Below are 19,099 nucleotides of genomic sequence, written 5' to 3'. Positions count from 1 at the left end.
TTCAATAGTTAACTTGGATAGCTGAAAACAATGAATTTGCGAAAAAAATAAGAATAGCATTTAGGTAGCATGTAGGTAGGCTGGAGGTCTGGGATATCTCTGATCTTACAAGTCCCACAGAGTCCTACTCTGCCCGAGCTTCAGCCTATCCCCTGAACAGTCAGCCTCCAGGCTTGCAATGTTCCGGTCTGACCTTCTTGCCAGGGTGAGAGTCGATCAGTGCTTAGGTGGAGGAGGCATGTGTGGAGTCCGGTTAGGCCTTCAGGATGTTGCAGGTGAGTGTTCTGTGTGGTGAGACGCAGAGTAGTCGTTGCAGCCTTTATGTGAGTTCCCTGGGTAGGCCTTCCCCTGAGTCGTGCGCCAAGGAGAGTCGGGCGCCTGATTGCAGTACCTCGCATGGGTGTGGTTCCCTTCTGCCCCCCGGCCTGTGAGAGGACCTGCGCTGGTCGAGGAGTTAAGCCCTGCAGGCGGTCTGGTTTGGCAGCGCGGAGTCTCTATGATTGGGGTATTTGCCGCTTCTTCCTCCTCCTCCTCCTGTTTGTCACCGGAGCCGTGTCACGGCCCTGCCGAGCAGGTTGTGGGTTGTGGGTATTTCTTGGGCTTGTAAGAGTGGGGCTTGCCTCTGCCTCCTGCTCTGTTCTTTGGCCCACTGTAGCCCAGAATTGGGACCAGAAGCGCTCGAAGGCCTTTTCTATCCGCGCCTCGTGGAAGGCCATGGATGTTGCGGCGGCCATCTTGCAAAGTTGGTCACGGTGAATAGGGCGTACTGCCGCTGTTTGCTCTTGACGATGGCGTTCCACTGTAGTATGTTAGTCTGCCAGTGGGGACCGGGATATCCCCCACCGGTCCAGAGGGGGGGGAAATCAGGGCACAGCGGTGAGCAGGAGCCGAGTGAGTTGGAGGAGTGGCCGTCCCCACCACCTCAACGCAGTAGGCCTCGGACGCTGGCTGTGTTGTTATTACACAGCCTGTTGTCTTCGACTCGTTCAGCCTGCCTGCCTCCCGTGGGTAAATAGTTAGGGCAGAGTTGTAGTCTGAAATTGGGGGTTAATACCCCTGGTTTTGATCAGGATCAAGCTTTTTTCTGAGGAGCTCTGGCTTCACACGTCTGCCTCGGTCGGCTGCCAGGCCCCGCCCCCCCTGATTTCTACTCTTACTACCAACCCCTATCCTCTCTCGTATTCTTCCTTTCATTGACCTGTATCTAACCCTTTCCATATCATTATGCTCCGACTCACCAAGATTTTTTTCTACTAATAAAAGCCATGGAGGGCAGACTACTGTTTTTTTTTCTCTGTACTTGGTAGTCGCCCTCCATATTAATCCTTTTATGGTAATGTACTGAATACCTGTGTACACAATCCCTACTGATGTGACCAAAAGAACCCTTATATTGGCCGAATATATAAACACCCAGGACCTATACCATGTAATTCCACTATGTATCTATGGTTCAACCACTCTGTCACTCTCTCTTAAAAATGTAAAATGTATCATTATGTATGTTCCCCTTTAAATGTTAGAAACTATTGACAATATGTTATGATTACACCTGCTGTCTGTGATTAAATCCAGAATGAAAAAAAAGGTTTAAAACTGAGTTGGACAGCACATGGGGACTCCAAACGCTATAATCAATTCAATGAGATAAAATGGTGGTAGTGCCTACAGTGTCCCTTTCAGTCAGAAAGTATTCTAAAATAATAAATATTAGGGATATGCATGGGCAAAAAATTTCGTTCGGCACTTCCAAAATGTGGTACTTCGGTAATTCGGTTCGGCACTTTCGAAATTCGGGAATTCGGGAATTCGGCACTTTGGTTCGGCAATCCGAAATTCTGGACTTTGGCAATTCCCTAACTCTACCACTAACTTAACCCTCCTACCCCTAACCCTACACCTAACCCCAAGTCCCCAACCCTATCCCTATTCTTAACCCTAGTAGGAGTAGGGTTAGGGGTAAGGGAAGAGTTAGGGTTAGATTCCTGTCATCATTCCCTTAATTTTCCCTCCCTCTCCTGTTTTGCTACTTTTCAGAAATCCAAAGCACTTCACCACTTCGGAAATTCGGCACTTTGGCATTTCGGAAGCATCCAAATGTCCAAATTGCCACATTTTAATTTAGACCGGAACGAATTGTACATGTCTAATAAATATGTAAACTATTCAGATATAAGATAACAGACTATCTTGTTTAAAATATGTTTTAAGCCTGTTTCTTTTATCTTTTAAAAAGTGCAATTGTCTCTCATGTCATGACACTGCATACGAGTGTTTAACCACATCAAGCTTGCTAACGCTGTCGTGGCTATGCAAGCCTGTATGTTGTTCCTTTGTTGCACATCAAAATAAAGAATTAAAAAAAAAAAACAGACTATCTGGAACCCTGAACATATATAAATGTCTAATGTCTGTTTTTTTTTGGTTTGGTTTTGTTTTTTTGCAGAATTAATTTTACTGCCACAATAAAAAGATATGTAATGTGCTATGTGTATTGAATTAATAAAATTGTAAAAATGTAAATAAAATACATTTTAATTCTACTACAAGGTGGATGTAGAGATTTTTGTAGGCATTGCTAGAATGTAACCATGAAAGTCAGCTTCCGTAGGAAGCGGGGCGAAGGAGAGGGCGCCATGTGTTTCTCTGCAGGGAAAATTGTATTTAACTTTATCACCGTTCCTCAATTTTGTTCTTTTTTTAATCGGTCTCTTCCTTTCTCTTTGTCTTTCTTTCCCATGTTTTTTTTTTTCTGGATTTTGTGATCAAACTTAACATTAAATACATTTCCAAAAAGAATGGGTCAGCTTTAGTAAAATGAATTGCTATATGCTTCGAGCCTTGAAAGTTTATAGTTTGATGGTTCATTTATTTTGTTTGACATTTCCAAATGTTGGAATAAAGAGATTCAGCAGTAGAGGGCGCTCTAACTATCAAACAAACTCCTTTGTAGCAGTTATAAAGTGTTCCAAGTAGAGATTGTAGCCGTATTAGTCCAGTGATGTAGAAGTAAAAAAAGATCAAATTCGTATCTTGTTATACCTTTTTTTATTGGACTAACCATTCTCCTGATAGCTTGTCATTAAAAAATTCTGTCAGTCTGATAAAAAAGGTATTACAAGATACGAATTTTATCTGATATCTGCCTTAATTGAACTGTATGGCAGTAATGAATATCGGCAACCTTCAGACCCTGATATTTTTCATAAGATTAGCTTGGGTTATTTACGAAGTGAGAATTTCCGCTTCAAGGCCTGAGTAGTTAAACTGGAAGTATAGCTGACTATTTTCATTTTGGCTATTTTAACCTTAAATTTTAAATTCACTTTGAGCTCTCACTTTTGTAAATAGCCATGTGGTTGTGAAAAAACCCCCAAATTAGCAAAGAAGGTTCGGATTAAGACGGGGACTAAAGAAGTCAAATATTAGGCAGATATTTGGAATCCTTGTTGTCACATTGTGATGTGCTGTGTGTAGTATGTTTTCGTGTGTGGCAAAATACATAATACATTATTTAAAATATTGTGGTCGTGACTTAAAGCATGGGTCCTTTAAACTCCGGCCCCCCAGATGTTGCTGAACTACAACTCCCATGATTCTCTGGCTATCTATATAATTCAAAGAATCATGGGAGTTGTAGTTCAGCAACATCTGGGGGGCCGGAGTTTGAGGACCCATGACTTAAAGGAACATTTTAAAGGGAAACTATAGTGGCAGGAAACCAAAGTTGTTTTCCTAGAACTATAGCTCTCTATAGTGCTTCCGCGGTGCAGAAGGAGTTAAAAACACCTGACACTTACTTGAGTCCAGTGCTGATCTCACTCGGTGCTGGCTTGGGCTCCGCCTCCGTATGTATTAATGATTCCCACATAGGTAAGCATGTATAATATGTTCCTATGGGATTTTGGGTGACACTGGAAATCCCCATACATAGTGTGAGGACGTCCAGAATCAGTTAGGCAACTAAAAGTTGCCTAACAGCCTGGATGTCCCTCTAGTGGCTGTCAGGTAGACAGCCACTAGAGGTGGAGTTATCCCTAGCAAGTAATTATTGCAGTTTATTAAAAACTGCGGTAATTACCTTTGCAGGTTTAAGTGACCCAGGACACTGCACCCAGGCCACTTCAAGGAACTGAAGTAGTCTGGGTGCCTATAATGTCACTTTAAGTATTTTTTTGATAGAAGCAAAAACTTAAACTGAATGGCACATGCAATTTTAAACCCTCCTCTGCCTCACAAGTTATCACAACGGAGGCACGCACACACAGCATTAGCGTTAATAGCGAACATGAAGTCCCCAAGACACAGTGTAAAGTGCCAATTATCTCCAACAAAGTTTTCTATAAATTGAAACATTTCAGTCTGAACAAAAAAATCATCTTTAAGAGAACCGTCACAGGGAATAAGGAACTACAACACTGATAAACTATAAATTATACATTTTATTTACATTTTGGCAATTTACAATGGTAAGAAACGCCAGGTCTTACTGTGAAGCAGATTATTTGTTTCCTTATCACAAATATAAATAAAGTAATACATACAAGGTTATTTGTTAAAGTGGGGATTCTAAGCAAATTAACAGCGATTTCAAATTTAAGGATAGCTGATTCTGCATAGCTGAATTTTTCCATTTCGTCTATTTTGACCTTAAATTTGAAATTCACTTTGAATCCTCGCGTTGGTGAAGAATCCTATTAAATAAATATACAATGGCTTGCGATGTTCTGTAAATGATCTTTGAAAGTCTTTGTTCCTGAATTTTAATTCCACGTTTCGGAGAGTTGATGGATATACAGCCATAATTTCTGTGTATTTATCGGACATCGGACTTCAGCTGACACAGCACCATGGACAAAATGGCTTCACCTTGATATCACGGAAGAAAAAGAGTTTGTCTTCTTGATGATCAGATTTTCTGTGTTTTATGAAATACACAAGTCTTTTCTTTTCTGTAAAGCTAATGTTTCCTTTAATTTTTAGAATAGCATTCAGATGTTCTTCCCTTAAAAATAAAACCAAGTGAGACCATTAGCATTTCAAGGACAACAGGAAAAATTCACCGTTACAAGTGTGTAATAATATCTGACCGAGCCATATATTTAATAGGGAGATTAATGGCATTGTCTGGCAAGAACAATGGCGGAGCAACTTAAAGGGACACTATAGTCACCAAGACCACTTTATCTCATTGAAGTGATGTGGGTGCAGGGTCCCCATCCTCTTAACCCTGCAATGTAAAGTATTTACGTTTTTGAGATACTACAATTTTCACATAGCCGAGTTAAGACTGCCTCTAGTGGCTGTCAGTATAACCGCAACAAGAGGTGCCTACTCTGCACTGACAGAGTAAAACTCTGTCACATGATGTGAAAGCCATTAGGAAATCATTGATTTCCAATGGGATCGTTTGAATGCGCTCACCACACATTTGCCTTGGGTCCCAATACTCCTCTATGAAGAGCATTAGATTGGACCACACGTGAGGAGGCCTCAATGATGTTGTGGGAGGCAGAGAGGTGAGGAGTGCCAAGGGGGCATTGGTGCTGGAAAGGTGTAAGTAAAACTTTTTTTTTCACATTATTTTGCAGTTGGAGGGGATCTGACTATAAGTAGGGACAGAAGCACTATAGCATATAACAGATTTTTACGCCTAACGTTATAGTGTTCCTTTAATGAGCAATGAATTAGATACATATATAATCACATGCTCCTTATTAACTAAAGTGGAGATTCTTATCCAAATTTGATATACAATCACATGCTCCGTATTAACTAAAGTGGAGATTCTTACCCAAATGAGCAATAACAAGGCTGGGCAACTTTTTCCATCATTCACTGGCTGATCATGTCAGCTGAAACTCAATAATCTACTATAAACTATAGCGATTCAGGTGCTTAGAGTGTCCAAGCACCTTCTATAATCTTTTTCCTTTCATATACTGATAAATCCGTTGATGGCACACGTTATAATTCTTAACACCAAAAAAACTTTAGCTGATCTGATTCAACACTCTTTGTTTACTTTATCTCCAGCTCTGTTGTTGAACACACACACAGAAGGCTCTTGTAGGCTCTAGCATGGAATTAAAAGAGCAGGAGATGAGAAATTCTAAATTAAACAGACTGTGCAATAAAGGAAAATGAAAATGATATCTCTCTTTACAGGAAGTGTGTAGGTAGGCTGTGTGAGTCACAGCCAGGGGAGACGTGGCTAGGACTGCATAAACAAAGTGATTTAACTCCACAATGGCAAAAAAATTCACAGAGAAAGTCCGTATTAATTTACCTTAAGTCTTGATGGTCGTTACTGAAGAAAGCGATGGTTGTTTCTAAAGACTTACTATCTTGAGAATTGAGTATATTTATGATATATTGCAAAGGATCCTTCCTCTTCACCTCGTCTGACACCTATATTTGAGAAATAAATGATAAAATACAATTCTATATTAAACAGACACTTACACCAGGTTTTTCATTTACACATCTATGCATGTTTAAGTTAAGCTGTAAAATAAAATTAAATAGCTGAGTCGTAAAAACAAAGACCTAACTTCCTACCTTGTCACCATCATTTACTGACTATTCACTTATAGCTAAAGTGGCAGTCACTCTGCACTGCCACTAACACCCTATTACTCGTCGGGAAGAAGGTGCACTGTGCATCCCCTTCTGTTCCTTGTTTAGCTTGCCACTGATTGTATCTATTTTAAAATCCTTAAAAAAATGACTGGCTGTGTTGGTTGTCATGTTTCTCCTCTCCTGATAGCAAAAGAAATAAGAGTCCAGATTTTATCAGTATCCCAACAGGGACAGAATTGGGAATGCCCAAATCATGCCACGCTGGGCTAGCTGGAAATCACTAGTGAAAGAATGAGGTCCAGCACATATGTAAAATGTTTGAAAATTCTAAATTCAGACACGGAAATAGTTAAATTAACTTTGAAGTATTATTACAAAGAATTACCCAGTTGAGTAAAACTACATGCAATTAGTATTGAAGGGACTCTCCAAGCATCTTAACTACAACAGAGCAGAATTCACTGTAGTTGTTATGGTACCAGGAGTGTCCTGCCACTCTCCCACACAGAAGCAAGACTATATTGGGACCATAGTTCGATGTAGTGGTTATGGTACTTAGAGTGTTCCTTTAAGAACCAGTTTCAACCTTTTGGCACCAGGCGGTGCGCATCACATTGCAGATCACTTGTTTATTTAAATATATCAACACTCACTAAGCTTTGGAAGAAATTCTGCAAAGGTTTACTTCCATTCATAAACGCTTCAGCTTTACTCGAGCCTTCTATTTTGTTTGAGTAGTTAAAAAAGGCTTGAATGTACAATCCAACAATCACACACAGCTCGGTCTTGATAACAATCTACAAACAGAAACAAATAGATTATATGTTATTGCAGGTCATAAATGTTTAATGTAAAAAATATATATACTGTCTCGATGAGATGGAGATGAAGTACTCCTATAAAACTTCTCTGGAGTGTTCCAAGAGGTCCCTATTCAAATCAAGTCCATTATCTTTAGTGTTGAAGAAAATTATCATTCTGTAATCCAATGCTTTCCTCGTCTCTGTGGGTTTTTTTGACGTTCCAATAGCCAAACTGAAAACATAGTGGTCTTAAATGTTTCTAATTTGGCTAATAATGTGGAATTCACTTGGAATTCTCTCTCACCCATACTGAATCCTGTCTGCTGAATGTGATATATAATATATATGTTTTTAGTTTTTGTTTCTGTTTATGGTACCAGGAGTCCCCTAGCTCCGTGTAACGGTAACATGTGGAAAGGACACTAACTTCATTCTGTTTCCTGTCTGAAAACATATTACAAACTATAAGTTCATACTTCCGCATTATCATACCAACTCATACCAAGTTTGGATAGTATTGGATAGTATTATTTGGCTGAGAGTTGTAAACAAGTTGACAGCCATTGACAGTCACTAGGGGGACTCCTGGTAGCTCAGAATTTCAAGGCATACACTGCTAGATAGACCATAAAGTTACTCGTTACTGCAAGCCTTGATGGTCCATTATACACTCTTCCGGGTTGAATTTCTATTTGCCTGGGATGAAATTCCACTCGTCAACTGCTAATGGACAAATGAAAATTTTGAGCACACTAGATGCGGGCAAGACCCCCATACAATACACAGAACTGCTATACCACCCTTGTTCACTCTATATGTTCTTTTGCTCATCTGTCTCTTTTCGCACAACCCTAAGCATTCTCTCTGGCTCTCTCACCATTAGCATGCAAAACTGCATAACCTTATATGTCAATGCATGTACAGTATAGGTCCCACTTGGCTAGCCAGTGCACTAGACAAGACACACACACACGGCACAGAATACCCACCCTATAATGAAGCGTGGCGACGCTCACACTCTCCTACCCCAGCAACTCCCTTGGTCAGGAGTAAGCACACCGTAGGTAAAGGGCACACCCACCACCACTACACTCAGGGACACAACGTAGCCGGGGCTCTCTAAGCTCACACGGTCTCCAACCTCCCCATACACACCCTAGATACTAGGGAAACACACTTAAAGAAACACAGGCTCAACAACCAAAATAGAGACGCTCGACACACGAGATAACCAAGTGACTGCCCTTACCTACCAACACTTACCTACAATCCAACACGAACATAACATCAAGCTTGAAACACTCAGCACGAACACACTGATCAAACGCACAAATCCAGCCTGTACACAGCTTGCTTAAAAACTTATAAAAAAAAGTGCTTACTTCAGAATGTTGGACAACTAAATGTCTATGCTTGTATACATTGCCGGACTGGGAAAAAAATTAATCAGAGCGGCCCCCTTAGAAGGGGGCGGGGCCATAGAGGGTGTGTTTTGTCATCACTAATGACAAGCACGCCTCCTCTCAAAGTGGGCATGTTAGTTCAATGCGCAGAGCCCCACTGAAGAGCTCTGGCATTAGAAAAAGGCCCTGGATTTGTTCTGCGCAGCGCAAGCAAATTTAATAACATGCTTGCGCTGTGTTTGCTTTTAAATTGTCTCTGGTGTCTCCACAAGTGGGATACCAGAGGACAAAAGGGCCAGGAAAGTGCATGGTGCATATGTTTGGAGCCTGCTTGTGGGATTGCGTGTGTGTAGAGTGTGGTGTGGTATTGTATAAATAGGTAAATTTCATTTGTGTTTGTGGTGTAATATGTGTGGCTAGGGGCTGTAGAGAGTGTGTGTATAGGAGGCATAGTGTTATAGGGGATGTAGCGAGTGTGTTCATACAGGCTGTAGTGTGTGTGTATAGGTGACGTAGTGTGTGTAGGGGTTGTAGAGAGGGTGTGTTTAGAGAATGTTGTATGTGTTTGCTGACAAGGAATGTAGTGTGTGTGTAGGTGGTGCAGTGTGTGTGTGTAGGAGATCTACTGTGTAAAGGACCCAGAGTGTGTGTGTGTGTGTGTGTGTGGAGGATTAAGAGTGCATATAGGGTAAGGGATCTAGCGTGTATCTGGAGCGTAATGTGTGTATTGGTGCAGTGTGAAGGGTGCTGTAGTGTGTGTGTGTGTGTGTGTATATATATATTTGGACGTATTGTATGTGTGAGGGGCGCAGTGTGTGTGTATGTAAGAGGGGTGCTGTGTGTGAGGGTGTTTTTATCTGCTGTCACATTCTAGGTTTCTAATTGTCTTTGTCTGTTAACTCACTGAGGGTTATTTTATATATTATATATGTGTGTGTGTACTGTATATGTGTGGGAATGTGCTGTGTGTGTGTGTGATCGAGGGGGCTGTCTGTCTGAGGGTGCTGTGTGTGAGTGAGAGTGCTGTGTGTCTGGGGGTGCTGTGTGTATCTGGGGGTGTGCTGTGTGTGTTTGGGTGCTGCGCTGTGTCTGGGGGTGCGCTGTGTGTCTGGATGCGCTGTGTGTCTGGATGCGCTGTGTGTCTGGATGCGCTGTGTGTCTGGATGCGCTGTGTGTGTTTGGGTGCTGTGTGTGTGTGTCTGGGGGTGCTGTGTGTGTGTGTCTGGGGGTGCTGTGTGTGTGTCTGGGGGTGCTGTGTGTGTGTCTGGGGGTGCTGTGTGTGTGTCTGGGGGTGCTGTGTGTGTGTGTCTGGGGGTGCTGTGTGTGTGTGTCTGGGGGTGCTGTGTGTGTTATTTAAATTTAAATATATTTTTTTATTAATAAAATTTTAAAGAAAGTTATATGACATCCCCCCCCCCCCCCTCTGTTCTTACCTTTAGCCTGGGAGGGGGGGGAGCCGTTCTGCCAGGAGGAGGGCCGTGCTGCCATCCTTCCCTGGTGGTCCAGTGGTGAGAGTGAACTCAGACCTCACGAGAGGACCCGGCGGAGCTGCTGGCTAGATCTCCGCCGGTCCTCTCCTCCCTCCCTCCCTGCCCAGCAAGCGGCCACATCTCAGTGCCTCTTGGCCGGTGATCTCCCCTGCCGCCTCGGCCTCACGGCCATCGCGGCCCACCGGGCATTTGCCCGGTATGCCCGATGGCCAGTCCGGGCCTGCTTGTATACCTTTTTATTGATGTCTATTGTTGCTGCATTGCAAACATATTTTTGTAATATCATGCACGCAAAAATAAAGAATTAAAAAAAAAAAATTGAGCCCTGCTTTAGAGTATCCCTTTTAGGGCATTTAAAGAAAAATGGGGAGGGGGGGGAGGTGCAGAAAAATTCTTGCAATGTATCCCTCTGTTTATTAGCTGTGCCGCTGTGCTCACCTGTTACTCCTGCTCCTAGAATGCATTAATTAATCCTTCTAAAAATTATAGACAAATCAGAACTCATGAGAACGTCCTTCGTGTGCTAATTAAATTCCAAATTGAGTCATTCTTTTCTCACCTTGTTATTTTGTATTCCCGCATGTTCGATGCTGTTTTGAAGTTCCTGAAGGACATCTTTAAATTGGCTGTTATCAGTAAAGTAGTTTTTAAAAGGTTTCTGTCACAGAGAATAAAAATGTCAATTTCTCAATATTATAACCCCAAAAGAAGAAAGGCAAGATTATTAGTAGGACACCTAGGGCTGTCATATACTACCTACATACCGCTATTTGTCATTTCAATAAACATTAGTAATTACTATGGGTTAGTTATTGTTGCGGAGCTCCAATATTCCGCATAAATATCTCCGCTGTAGAATCCTTGTAGCTGAGGAAACAATAAAATATCCAAGGCCAAAATCCCCCCAGTAACTGGACGAGACGACACACTGTTGGGGATAAAATCAGCTATACACAAAACTCTCTTAGTTAGATGGATACTTTGTTAGAGCCACACCCTCTGTGATAGACAGGATCCTGGGAATCAGTCAAGAAGACAAGAGATGTGTTCTATAACCAATTCCAATTTTATTATACAGTCAAATGCATTTATACCCCATTTTCATGTCGGTGGGGGCCATGAGCATTAGTGACATAATTTGTTTTTCACAAGTTATAAACAGCTGTTTCTAGTTATAATCTTTCGTTATATAACGCATTACATATTTGATTAAAACCAGATATTTACAAATACCGATATCTTGGACAATTAACAAGAATATTTTGAAATCAGTATTTTTCCTGTAACTAGGATTTTATATAGATCCTATTTCCGAGAATAAAAGATAAACTGCCAAATGTATTCTTTGTTCAAATTAACCCTTATATGAACAGCTAGGATAGATGTCAAAATGGATATTTGTATCTACACACACAGTGTTGGGAGTCAACTGATTTTTATTCAGCCACAGCTGGCTTTGCAACTCCCCATGCAAGGGGTTTCTCAAATCCTATTCCAGGGGCATTTCCCTGATGGACCTGAGAAGGGACAAGTAAACAGTTCACATACTCCTCCTCTGTGCCAGAGAGATAATTGAGTAAGAACAACTCTTTAATTAAATTATCTCTCCGGTACAGAAAATATACAATATTACAAACATCATAAAACATATTTTAATATTTCAGAACCCCACGAAAGTCACATCACAGAATAGCTGGGATCTTAGCACCCACTTTGTCAAAATATCACTCAGATCCGTTTGATGGTTCGAGAATGCTATTCGAGTGAAGTTTTGACCAGTCGGCCATGAGGTGAGGCCCCAAAACAGTTCCAGAGACATTTAGGCTCCGACCGGTCTTCTTTCGGAGGTTCTCATACGAATACCGACGAAGGCTCCCCCTGGCTGCTAACATAAGAATGTTGCCCCAGTTCATTAGTTTTAGTTCAACGTACCTTGAATGTTAATTTCAAGGTGGCGGAGAAGAGTTTGATTCCGCGATCCTCAATTTCATGAATAATATTTATTATTTCTAAGTACAGAGTAGGCTTGACTCGAAGTGTGTCTCCTACATCCTCAAGTGTATTCCTTAGATTAATAAGCAATAAATATATAAATCACTCAATCAAAACTAGAGGTTGTAGGTACAAAGACAACTAAAGGATTAGAAGATTCCATATTATTTAGATCACCATTACTGGTCTAATACGGAAAACATATATTAAAAATAAAAATCCCACAAAAATACACAATAGTTTAGCATTACATGTAAAAATTACGGAGTGTTAAGATGCAGAGTAAGGAGATACGATTCTGAGCACAATAGGTCACATTCCTGTGGGTCTCTCGCATCAAGACTAGTGCAAGCCCCATCAGTGTCTATCTGCTTACCTTGAACCTCACCAGTGTCTATCTTCCTACCTTGAACCCCACCAGTGTCTATCTGCCTACCGTGAATCCCACCAGTGTCTATCTGCCTACCTTGAACCCCACCAGTGTCTATCTGCCTACCTTGAACCCCACCAGTGTCTATCTGCCTACCGTGAACCCCACTAGTGTCTATCTGCCTACCGTGAACCCCACTAGTGTCTATCTGCCTACCTTGAACCCCACCAGTGTCTATCTGCCTACCTTGAACCCCACCAGTGTCTATCTGCCTACCTTGAACCCCACCAGTGTCTATCAAGGTAACTATCAGATTGAATCAAATGTTCATGTTGTAATTTTTTGTATTTGTGTTCTGAAGTGCCTCGTATGTAAATCCAACTTTGATCTTAATAGTTTAGACTAGGTGTAACCAATAAATAGAAGTCACCCTTGTATTAAACCATTCTAAAATGCTGATTACAACAGCCCAACAATTATTATTATAGTCTCCCGTCTTATATGAAATCATTAAGAAAGACGAGAACATCCAAATTTTTTAAGCAATAATTAATTGGCATGCTTCCTTTGAGTCATAGTATTTTTACTAACTTCTTGTGGCGGTAATATGAGTGTATTTTTCCAATGACTTAAGTCATGGGAGCTTCTTTAAAATGTAAATATTTTTTGCTGTGGTGTATCACTTCATTAATTTTTCATTTATTCTTAGTTATAGTCATTTTTTTTTTTTTTTTTTTTTTTTGCAGCTTTTTTATAGATTTACTCAAACCACGAAACTTCTGCTTTCAGTAACTACGGTCTGTGTATTGCGTGCCATAAAATAAACTTCTAGGGCAGTCTGAAATTTTTGCTCATATTCTACAGGAAATACAGTTTTATGTAATTGTGAATAAATATGTTCGTACAATCCTAAAATTGGCATATGCAAATATTGGACGTCTAATTATTAGCAAACTACAACTACCAGTAATCTTTGCTAGACTACACAGCTAAAGTTATTTACTAAACTAAAACATTTTTATGATACATATTCAGAAGATTAAATAATGGTGGTAGCATATTTACTATTCTTTGAAACTGTCTAAACTGTCTAAACTGCTTTCAATGCCTACACATCTGCATCAGCTTAATCAACTATAAATGTGTTTTGGGGTCATGGCGGCTGCGCAAGAAAGGACCGAGAGGCAAAAGACAACACCATTAGGATGTTGAATGAGATACAGGTGGTGCAATCACAATGTCACCACATGCTGATTCTCTCTGCTGATACAGAGAAGGCTTTTAACCAGCTGGACTGGCAGTTTATGCACGCAACACTGCGTAGGATGGGACTTGGGGACGAAATCCTTCCTAAGGATGTAGGCACTCTGTATTAACCATACAGCACTGACCGTCATAATCACAAACTGGACCAGGCAGGGTTGCCCCCTGTCTCCATTATTGTTTGTACTAACTTTAGAGCCATTATTGGAGGCCATATGAGACAACCCGGATATTCGTGGACTCCCAATTTAAACAGAGGAACATAAAGAAGCTGCATTCACGGATGACATGCTATTTTTTTGTCTCAAGACCGGACATAACTTTATCAAACATAATTAAGGAACTTGAGACATACGGGAGACTGAGCAATCTAAAATCAATGCAGACAAAATACTAAATTTATCATTGGGGAGAGAGGAGGCCCCTAGGTTCAATATGCAGATCTAGGTACGGACCCCACCTTTCGCCTCCCTTAGTGCAAAGTGAAAATATATTTTTTCTCTCCCTCTCTTCCCCTACACCTTAGCACTCGTTTGCACATGCCTGTTAAAAACAGAATGCTGTAAAAAACAATGGAACCGTACATTCTACATACTCTTATTTGGAGAATCACTGTACACTGTTTATAAATAAATGACTGAATAAATAAAGATTGTCAAAACTATAAAAATAAATGTGTGTCAAATTTGGGGGGAGGGGGGGAAGGGAGGGGGAATAATGTTTGATTCCGTAGTTATTTCCCAAATTCATAAATGTGAATAAGGAAAATGGATAAGTTCATTATTGTGATTTCCACAGGAACCATTAAATCATGCCCACATGCTTCTACTCCTATGGTGGAAATAGGGGATTAAAACAAATAAAAATGGGTGTCCAGAGGAACCCATGTTGAGGAGTCCTTCAAATAACCCTCCCCCTGTTCCTCTTTAATGTGTATTAGGAGAGTGGTTAAAATGTAATTGCTATTAAGGTGTCCCTGCATTACTCTCTATGCCTCCAAATTTGTATTTGAATATAAGGGTGTTTCCTCCATAACATTTTACCTGTAGCACGGGGTAGCCAAAATGTAGATCCCCAGTTGTGATATCTCAAATAACCCAATGTGATTGGCTGGATCAATTCAGACTATCTTATTGGCCTCTCGCAACAAGCTACGCGTTACACCGTTAATCACTCATTTACGACACATTGGGTGAGGACAAAAAACATTTAAAATCTTCCCTATCGGTGCTATAGGATATGTTCAGCACATCTACTGAAAGCAATGGGAAGGCTAGGATTGGTTAACGCGGGAGCCACTTCATTGACTAGACAGAGCTTACTGCAGAAGCTGCAACTTCTTTGTAGAGGTTTTGCAGGATACAGAAGCTCAATTAATATTTTATTTTGTATTACTTTAGTTTAGTTTGTTTTGTTATTATCCATATTACGCAATATAAAATGTGGATCAACTGTAGCTTCGAGAATTTCTATCATACCTTTTTGAAACAAAAAAAATTAACTCTCATAGAAATGTATCTTGTTGAACATTCTTGATGCTGTGACACAACACATCTGATTTTTATAACATCAAGTGATATAACGCTCACTAAAGGGATGGCATTAATCCTTTTCACTATAAATACCTCAAAATCTGGCAATTTTTTACAATCCGTAGAGGCACGCACAATTTTTTTCCAGAATCGCTTCGTTCAACCTTTGCTTCCAAAAACGTATTATAGCTAAATTTAAAGAAAAGGTTGGTCAAAATTCTTGTTTGATTTCCATTAACATTTTCCTGGAAATAAAATAGTTTATTGAAATTAGATGATTTAGTAGTTCGGAATGGTTATAATGTTATGTGAATGGTGTTAACTGTGATTTAAAAGGTTCCTTTTCCTCCAAACTGAGGGTTTGGCTCACAGCTAGGTTTACATATTTCTCTCTGCATAACCTGTCTGCCTGGAGGTCTGATTCTTACAAAAAACATAATGTAACTTTATTATATAGACCCCTGAACACCTCTTGTTAAAAGACTCTGAGCACCATAACCACTACAGCTTGTGCACCCAGCCAATAAGCATGGCCTTGCTTAGTTTACTTGATCTACCTGGATTCTACCGCAGGAGAATCTTAGAAACAGAAGGTATGACTACTGGCAACCGGTAGGACCCAGATAATTTGTCAAACCAATCTAAAACAGTTTGACAAATTACATTAGGCTGGTGCTAGGGTTCTGGTGGCACCATAACAACTACAGCAGGCAGTAGTGTTTATCTTGCTTAGAATGTTCGTTTAATGACATGGAAGCAACTCAATGTTTAAACGTGTGGAGACATTCTCAAGAGGTTATTTTTTCAAATCAAACATCAGAATGGAGAAGAAATGAGATCTCACTGACTGACCACTGAATTGTTGCTGTTGGATGCGGTGGTTTCAGTATTTCAGAACATTCTAATCGATTTTCATGCACAACATTTTCTAGTTTGTAGAGAATGATGGGAAAAAACATATAGTGAGCAAATTCTGTGGATAAAATGTCTTGTTCATGAGATCGTTCTGTGGAAAAATGGCCAGACTGGTTCAAACTGAGAGACAACAGTAACTAAAATAACCACACATTACAGTGCTGGGTATGAGTGTATCTCCAAATGCACAACACTTCAAACCTATAAGCTAATGGGTTACAACAGAAAACCACCCCGAGCTCCACTCCTGCCCGCTAAGAACAAGAAACCAAGGCTTCAGTGGGCACAGTACACTAAAACTGGGCAGTAGAAATTGGAAAATCCTTAATAGATTTCAAACAAGTAGCTGGTAGGGTTAGAATTTGAATTGAACCATGGATTCATCTGGCCATGAATACCAGCTGAGCATTAGTTAAATGCATTGATTCGGACAATCTACATTTCACTACATTTCAAAGTCTAACCATCTTCTGTATCCACTTCCAGAAGGCTACACATCTTCTCAAGCTGTCTACAAACCAGACAATGATAGGCATGTAATTTCAATTGTCTACAGACAAGACAATGAGTGGCACGTCTTGCCAAATGTCTACAAACTAGACAATGAGGTCAGTGTACACCCATAGCCTTCACAGTCACCATATTCAACAGAACATCTTCACAATGTGGTGGAATGGGTTATTTACAAAATGAATGTGTAGACAACAAATCTGCAGCAACTATGTGACACTGCGATACTAATCATAGACCGCAATCTCTAATGCATGTTTCGAGAATATAGTTGAGTAAATAATGCCATGCATAATTCAAGCTGGTCAGGGGTCAAAAAGGGACTTGTCCAGTAATAGAAAGGTGGACCTACAAAAGTAGACATTGGGTGTGCATGCTTGTAATTGGCCTCTGTTCATCTCACTGATAGTTGTGTTTCCTAGCTCAATATCACCCCCCTGCCTCCAAGCGATAGATAATAAATCAACTTGCTATGGAGGCATGGGACAAACAAGAGGTGTGCACCAGAAATATTCCTAGACCACCTAACCTGGTCATACGTTCACATCAACAAATTGTCTTGGAGGCCAGTGGTATTCAATGAGCTGCATTTCAGACTAACTTATATCTCTTACATTTTTATTATATCTCTCTGCGTTTCATCATGGTCTGGGGTTTTGTTTTGTTTTTTTCCATATACAACGTGGACAATGTATTAACAAGGTGCATTTAATTTTAGGGTTACTTTTTTTAGCAACAATGACATAACTGGCATATTTGCCTTGATGGTTACGATATCTGATACACACATGTTAATGTGAAACCAATTCTTAACAAATCGTACACTGATAGTATAAAGTTGACTTGTCTGCATGTACCTGATACTTATGCAAATAAGTGTTCGTTTATCCATTCATATTTAACAAATATTTGCTTGTCTTTGGTTTTCCCCAAGGTTAGATACTTGAGCTCTCTATAAATCTGTTATCAATGCTATAGACTGTAACTATACAATAAAATAATCTCACAAATTCTATCCCAGCATGGATCCACTGTATAACATTTTAAATAAATCCAGATTTGAACCAAATAACCATATTTCAGAAGCTAGACTGCATGCTGTCATAGGAACATCTTAATTTGTATTGTTAAAGTTCTACCCAAGCGAGCGTTGAAACTTTAAAGAGTTTTCTAAAGAAAATTGCACATAATTATTATTTTATCGGCCAATGACTAAAGCTTATACTGTAGCGGCCCTTCCAATAACCATTCAATCTACAGCTCACCAGATCTCCAAATAATGTAAACTCGCTTGGAACCAGAATAACATTTCTGTAAACAGTTCTGAAAAGATTGAAGCTCAAAGGAAAAATATTACCGTCTCAAAAACTGTAGAACTTCATCCAAAAATACTTCTCGAACATCCGATACTAATTTATCACCAAGATCTTCAACGGCCTTGAGTACATCAATTGCTTCCTAAAATATATATGTTGGACAAATGTCATATTTTTACATGTTTAGCATCTGTGTACAAATTAATGGCACAAAAAAAGATTGAAATCTCAAATATTAAATGTCATCTATAATCAGAAATATTATTTTTTTAAATGAACAAAGCTTTATACAAATCAATATTTTCCTTCAGTATTGATGATGTCCAAGTCAAAATGTACACCAATTTAGGGTTATAGCTTGTAATCTTTATTAAGCTTTTTTTTTCCAATTTGCTTAAATCTTTACATTTCAGTGGTATCTTATGGGTTTATTCAGGAAACTGCCAATTTTCTGTAATTGACCAGAATTGCTAATTTTTATACGAAAACCTAGCCGGGTGGGGTAAATATTCCAAAAAATTGAAAAACCTTAGTTTAGTGAATAATCCTATCACTGGATTTTTTGTACGTAGTCTGATACTTTATGACCCACCGCGTATATACTTGCTGGAGCAGGATTTGCATTAACCTTAATACAGTTGATATCCTCCTGATATCTGGGGGAGATTAATCGAGAGAAACAGGAGCTATTCTAGAGCAAATTGCTAGAGGTTGATTGTATAGCTCCCAACACTGGGAGGTCCAGAATTGTGATGGATGGGTAGGATAACATACAGTTCGCTCATGGTAAGTTAGTATACCACTATTTCACATTTACACATTGCAACTACACATCTATTTTAAGGTCCCTCTGCTGTGATCTACAGCTCGTCATCTTGCTGAGCCTGAATTTGGATGATTTTGATGAGTTGAAGCCAACGGAT

The 19,099-nt window shown here is 39.9% G+C and overlaps 1 protein-coding gene across 1 annotated transcript in view; it reads right to left on the bottom strand.

The window, feature by feature from the left end:
* Positions 1 to 4,429: 4,429 nt before the first annotated feature.
* LOC134582524 (uncharacterized) overlaps positions 4,430 to 19,099 on the bottom strand; it is a 38,533-nt gene continuing 23,863 nt past the window's right edge. Inside the window, exons 5-11 of the mRNA XM_063439189.1 lie at positions 18,218 to 18,318; positions 15,529 to 15,624; positions 12,211 to 12,343; positions 10,838 to 10,936; positions 7,236 to 7,379; positions 6,290 to 6,411; positions 4,430 to 5,005 (exon numbers count right to left, since the gene is read on the bottom strand). Of these exons, the coding sequence (XP_063295259.1) occupies positions 4,834 to 5,005; positions 6,290 to 6,411; positions 7,236 to 7,379; positions 10,838 to 10,936; positions 12,211 to 12,343; positions 15,529 to 15,624; positions 18,218 to 18,318 (867 nt within the window). The 3' untranslated portion in view covers positions 4,430 to 4,833. The remainder of the gene's footprint in view (positions 5,006 to 6,289; positions 6,412 to 7,235; positions 7,380 to 10,837; positions 10,937 to 12,210; positions 12,344 to 15,528; positions 15,625 to 18,217; positions 18,319 to 19,099) is intronic.

Source organism: Pelobates fuscus, chromosome 13 (assembly GCF_036172605.1).
Source record: "Pelobates fuscus isolate aPelFus1 chromosome 13, aPelFus1.pri, whole genome shotgun sequence".
Classification (NCBI taxonomy): domain Eukaryota; kingdom Metazoa; phylum Chordata; class Amphibia; order Anura; family Pelobatidae; genus Pelobates; species Pelobates fuscus.
Note: the sequence above shows the minus strand (reverse complement) of the source record. Positions and strands in the feature narration are given on the sequence as shown.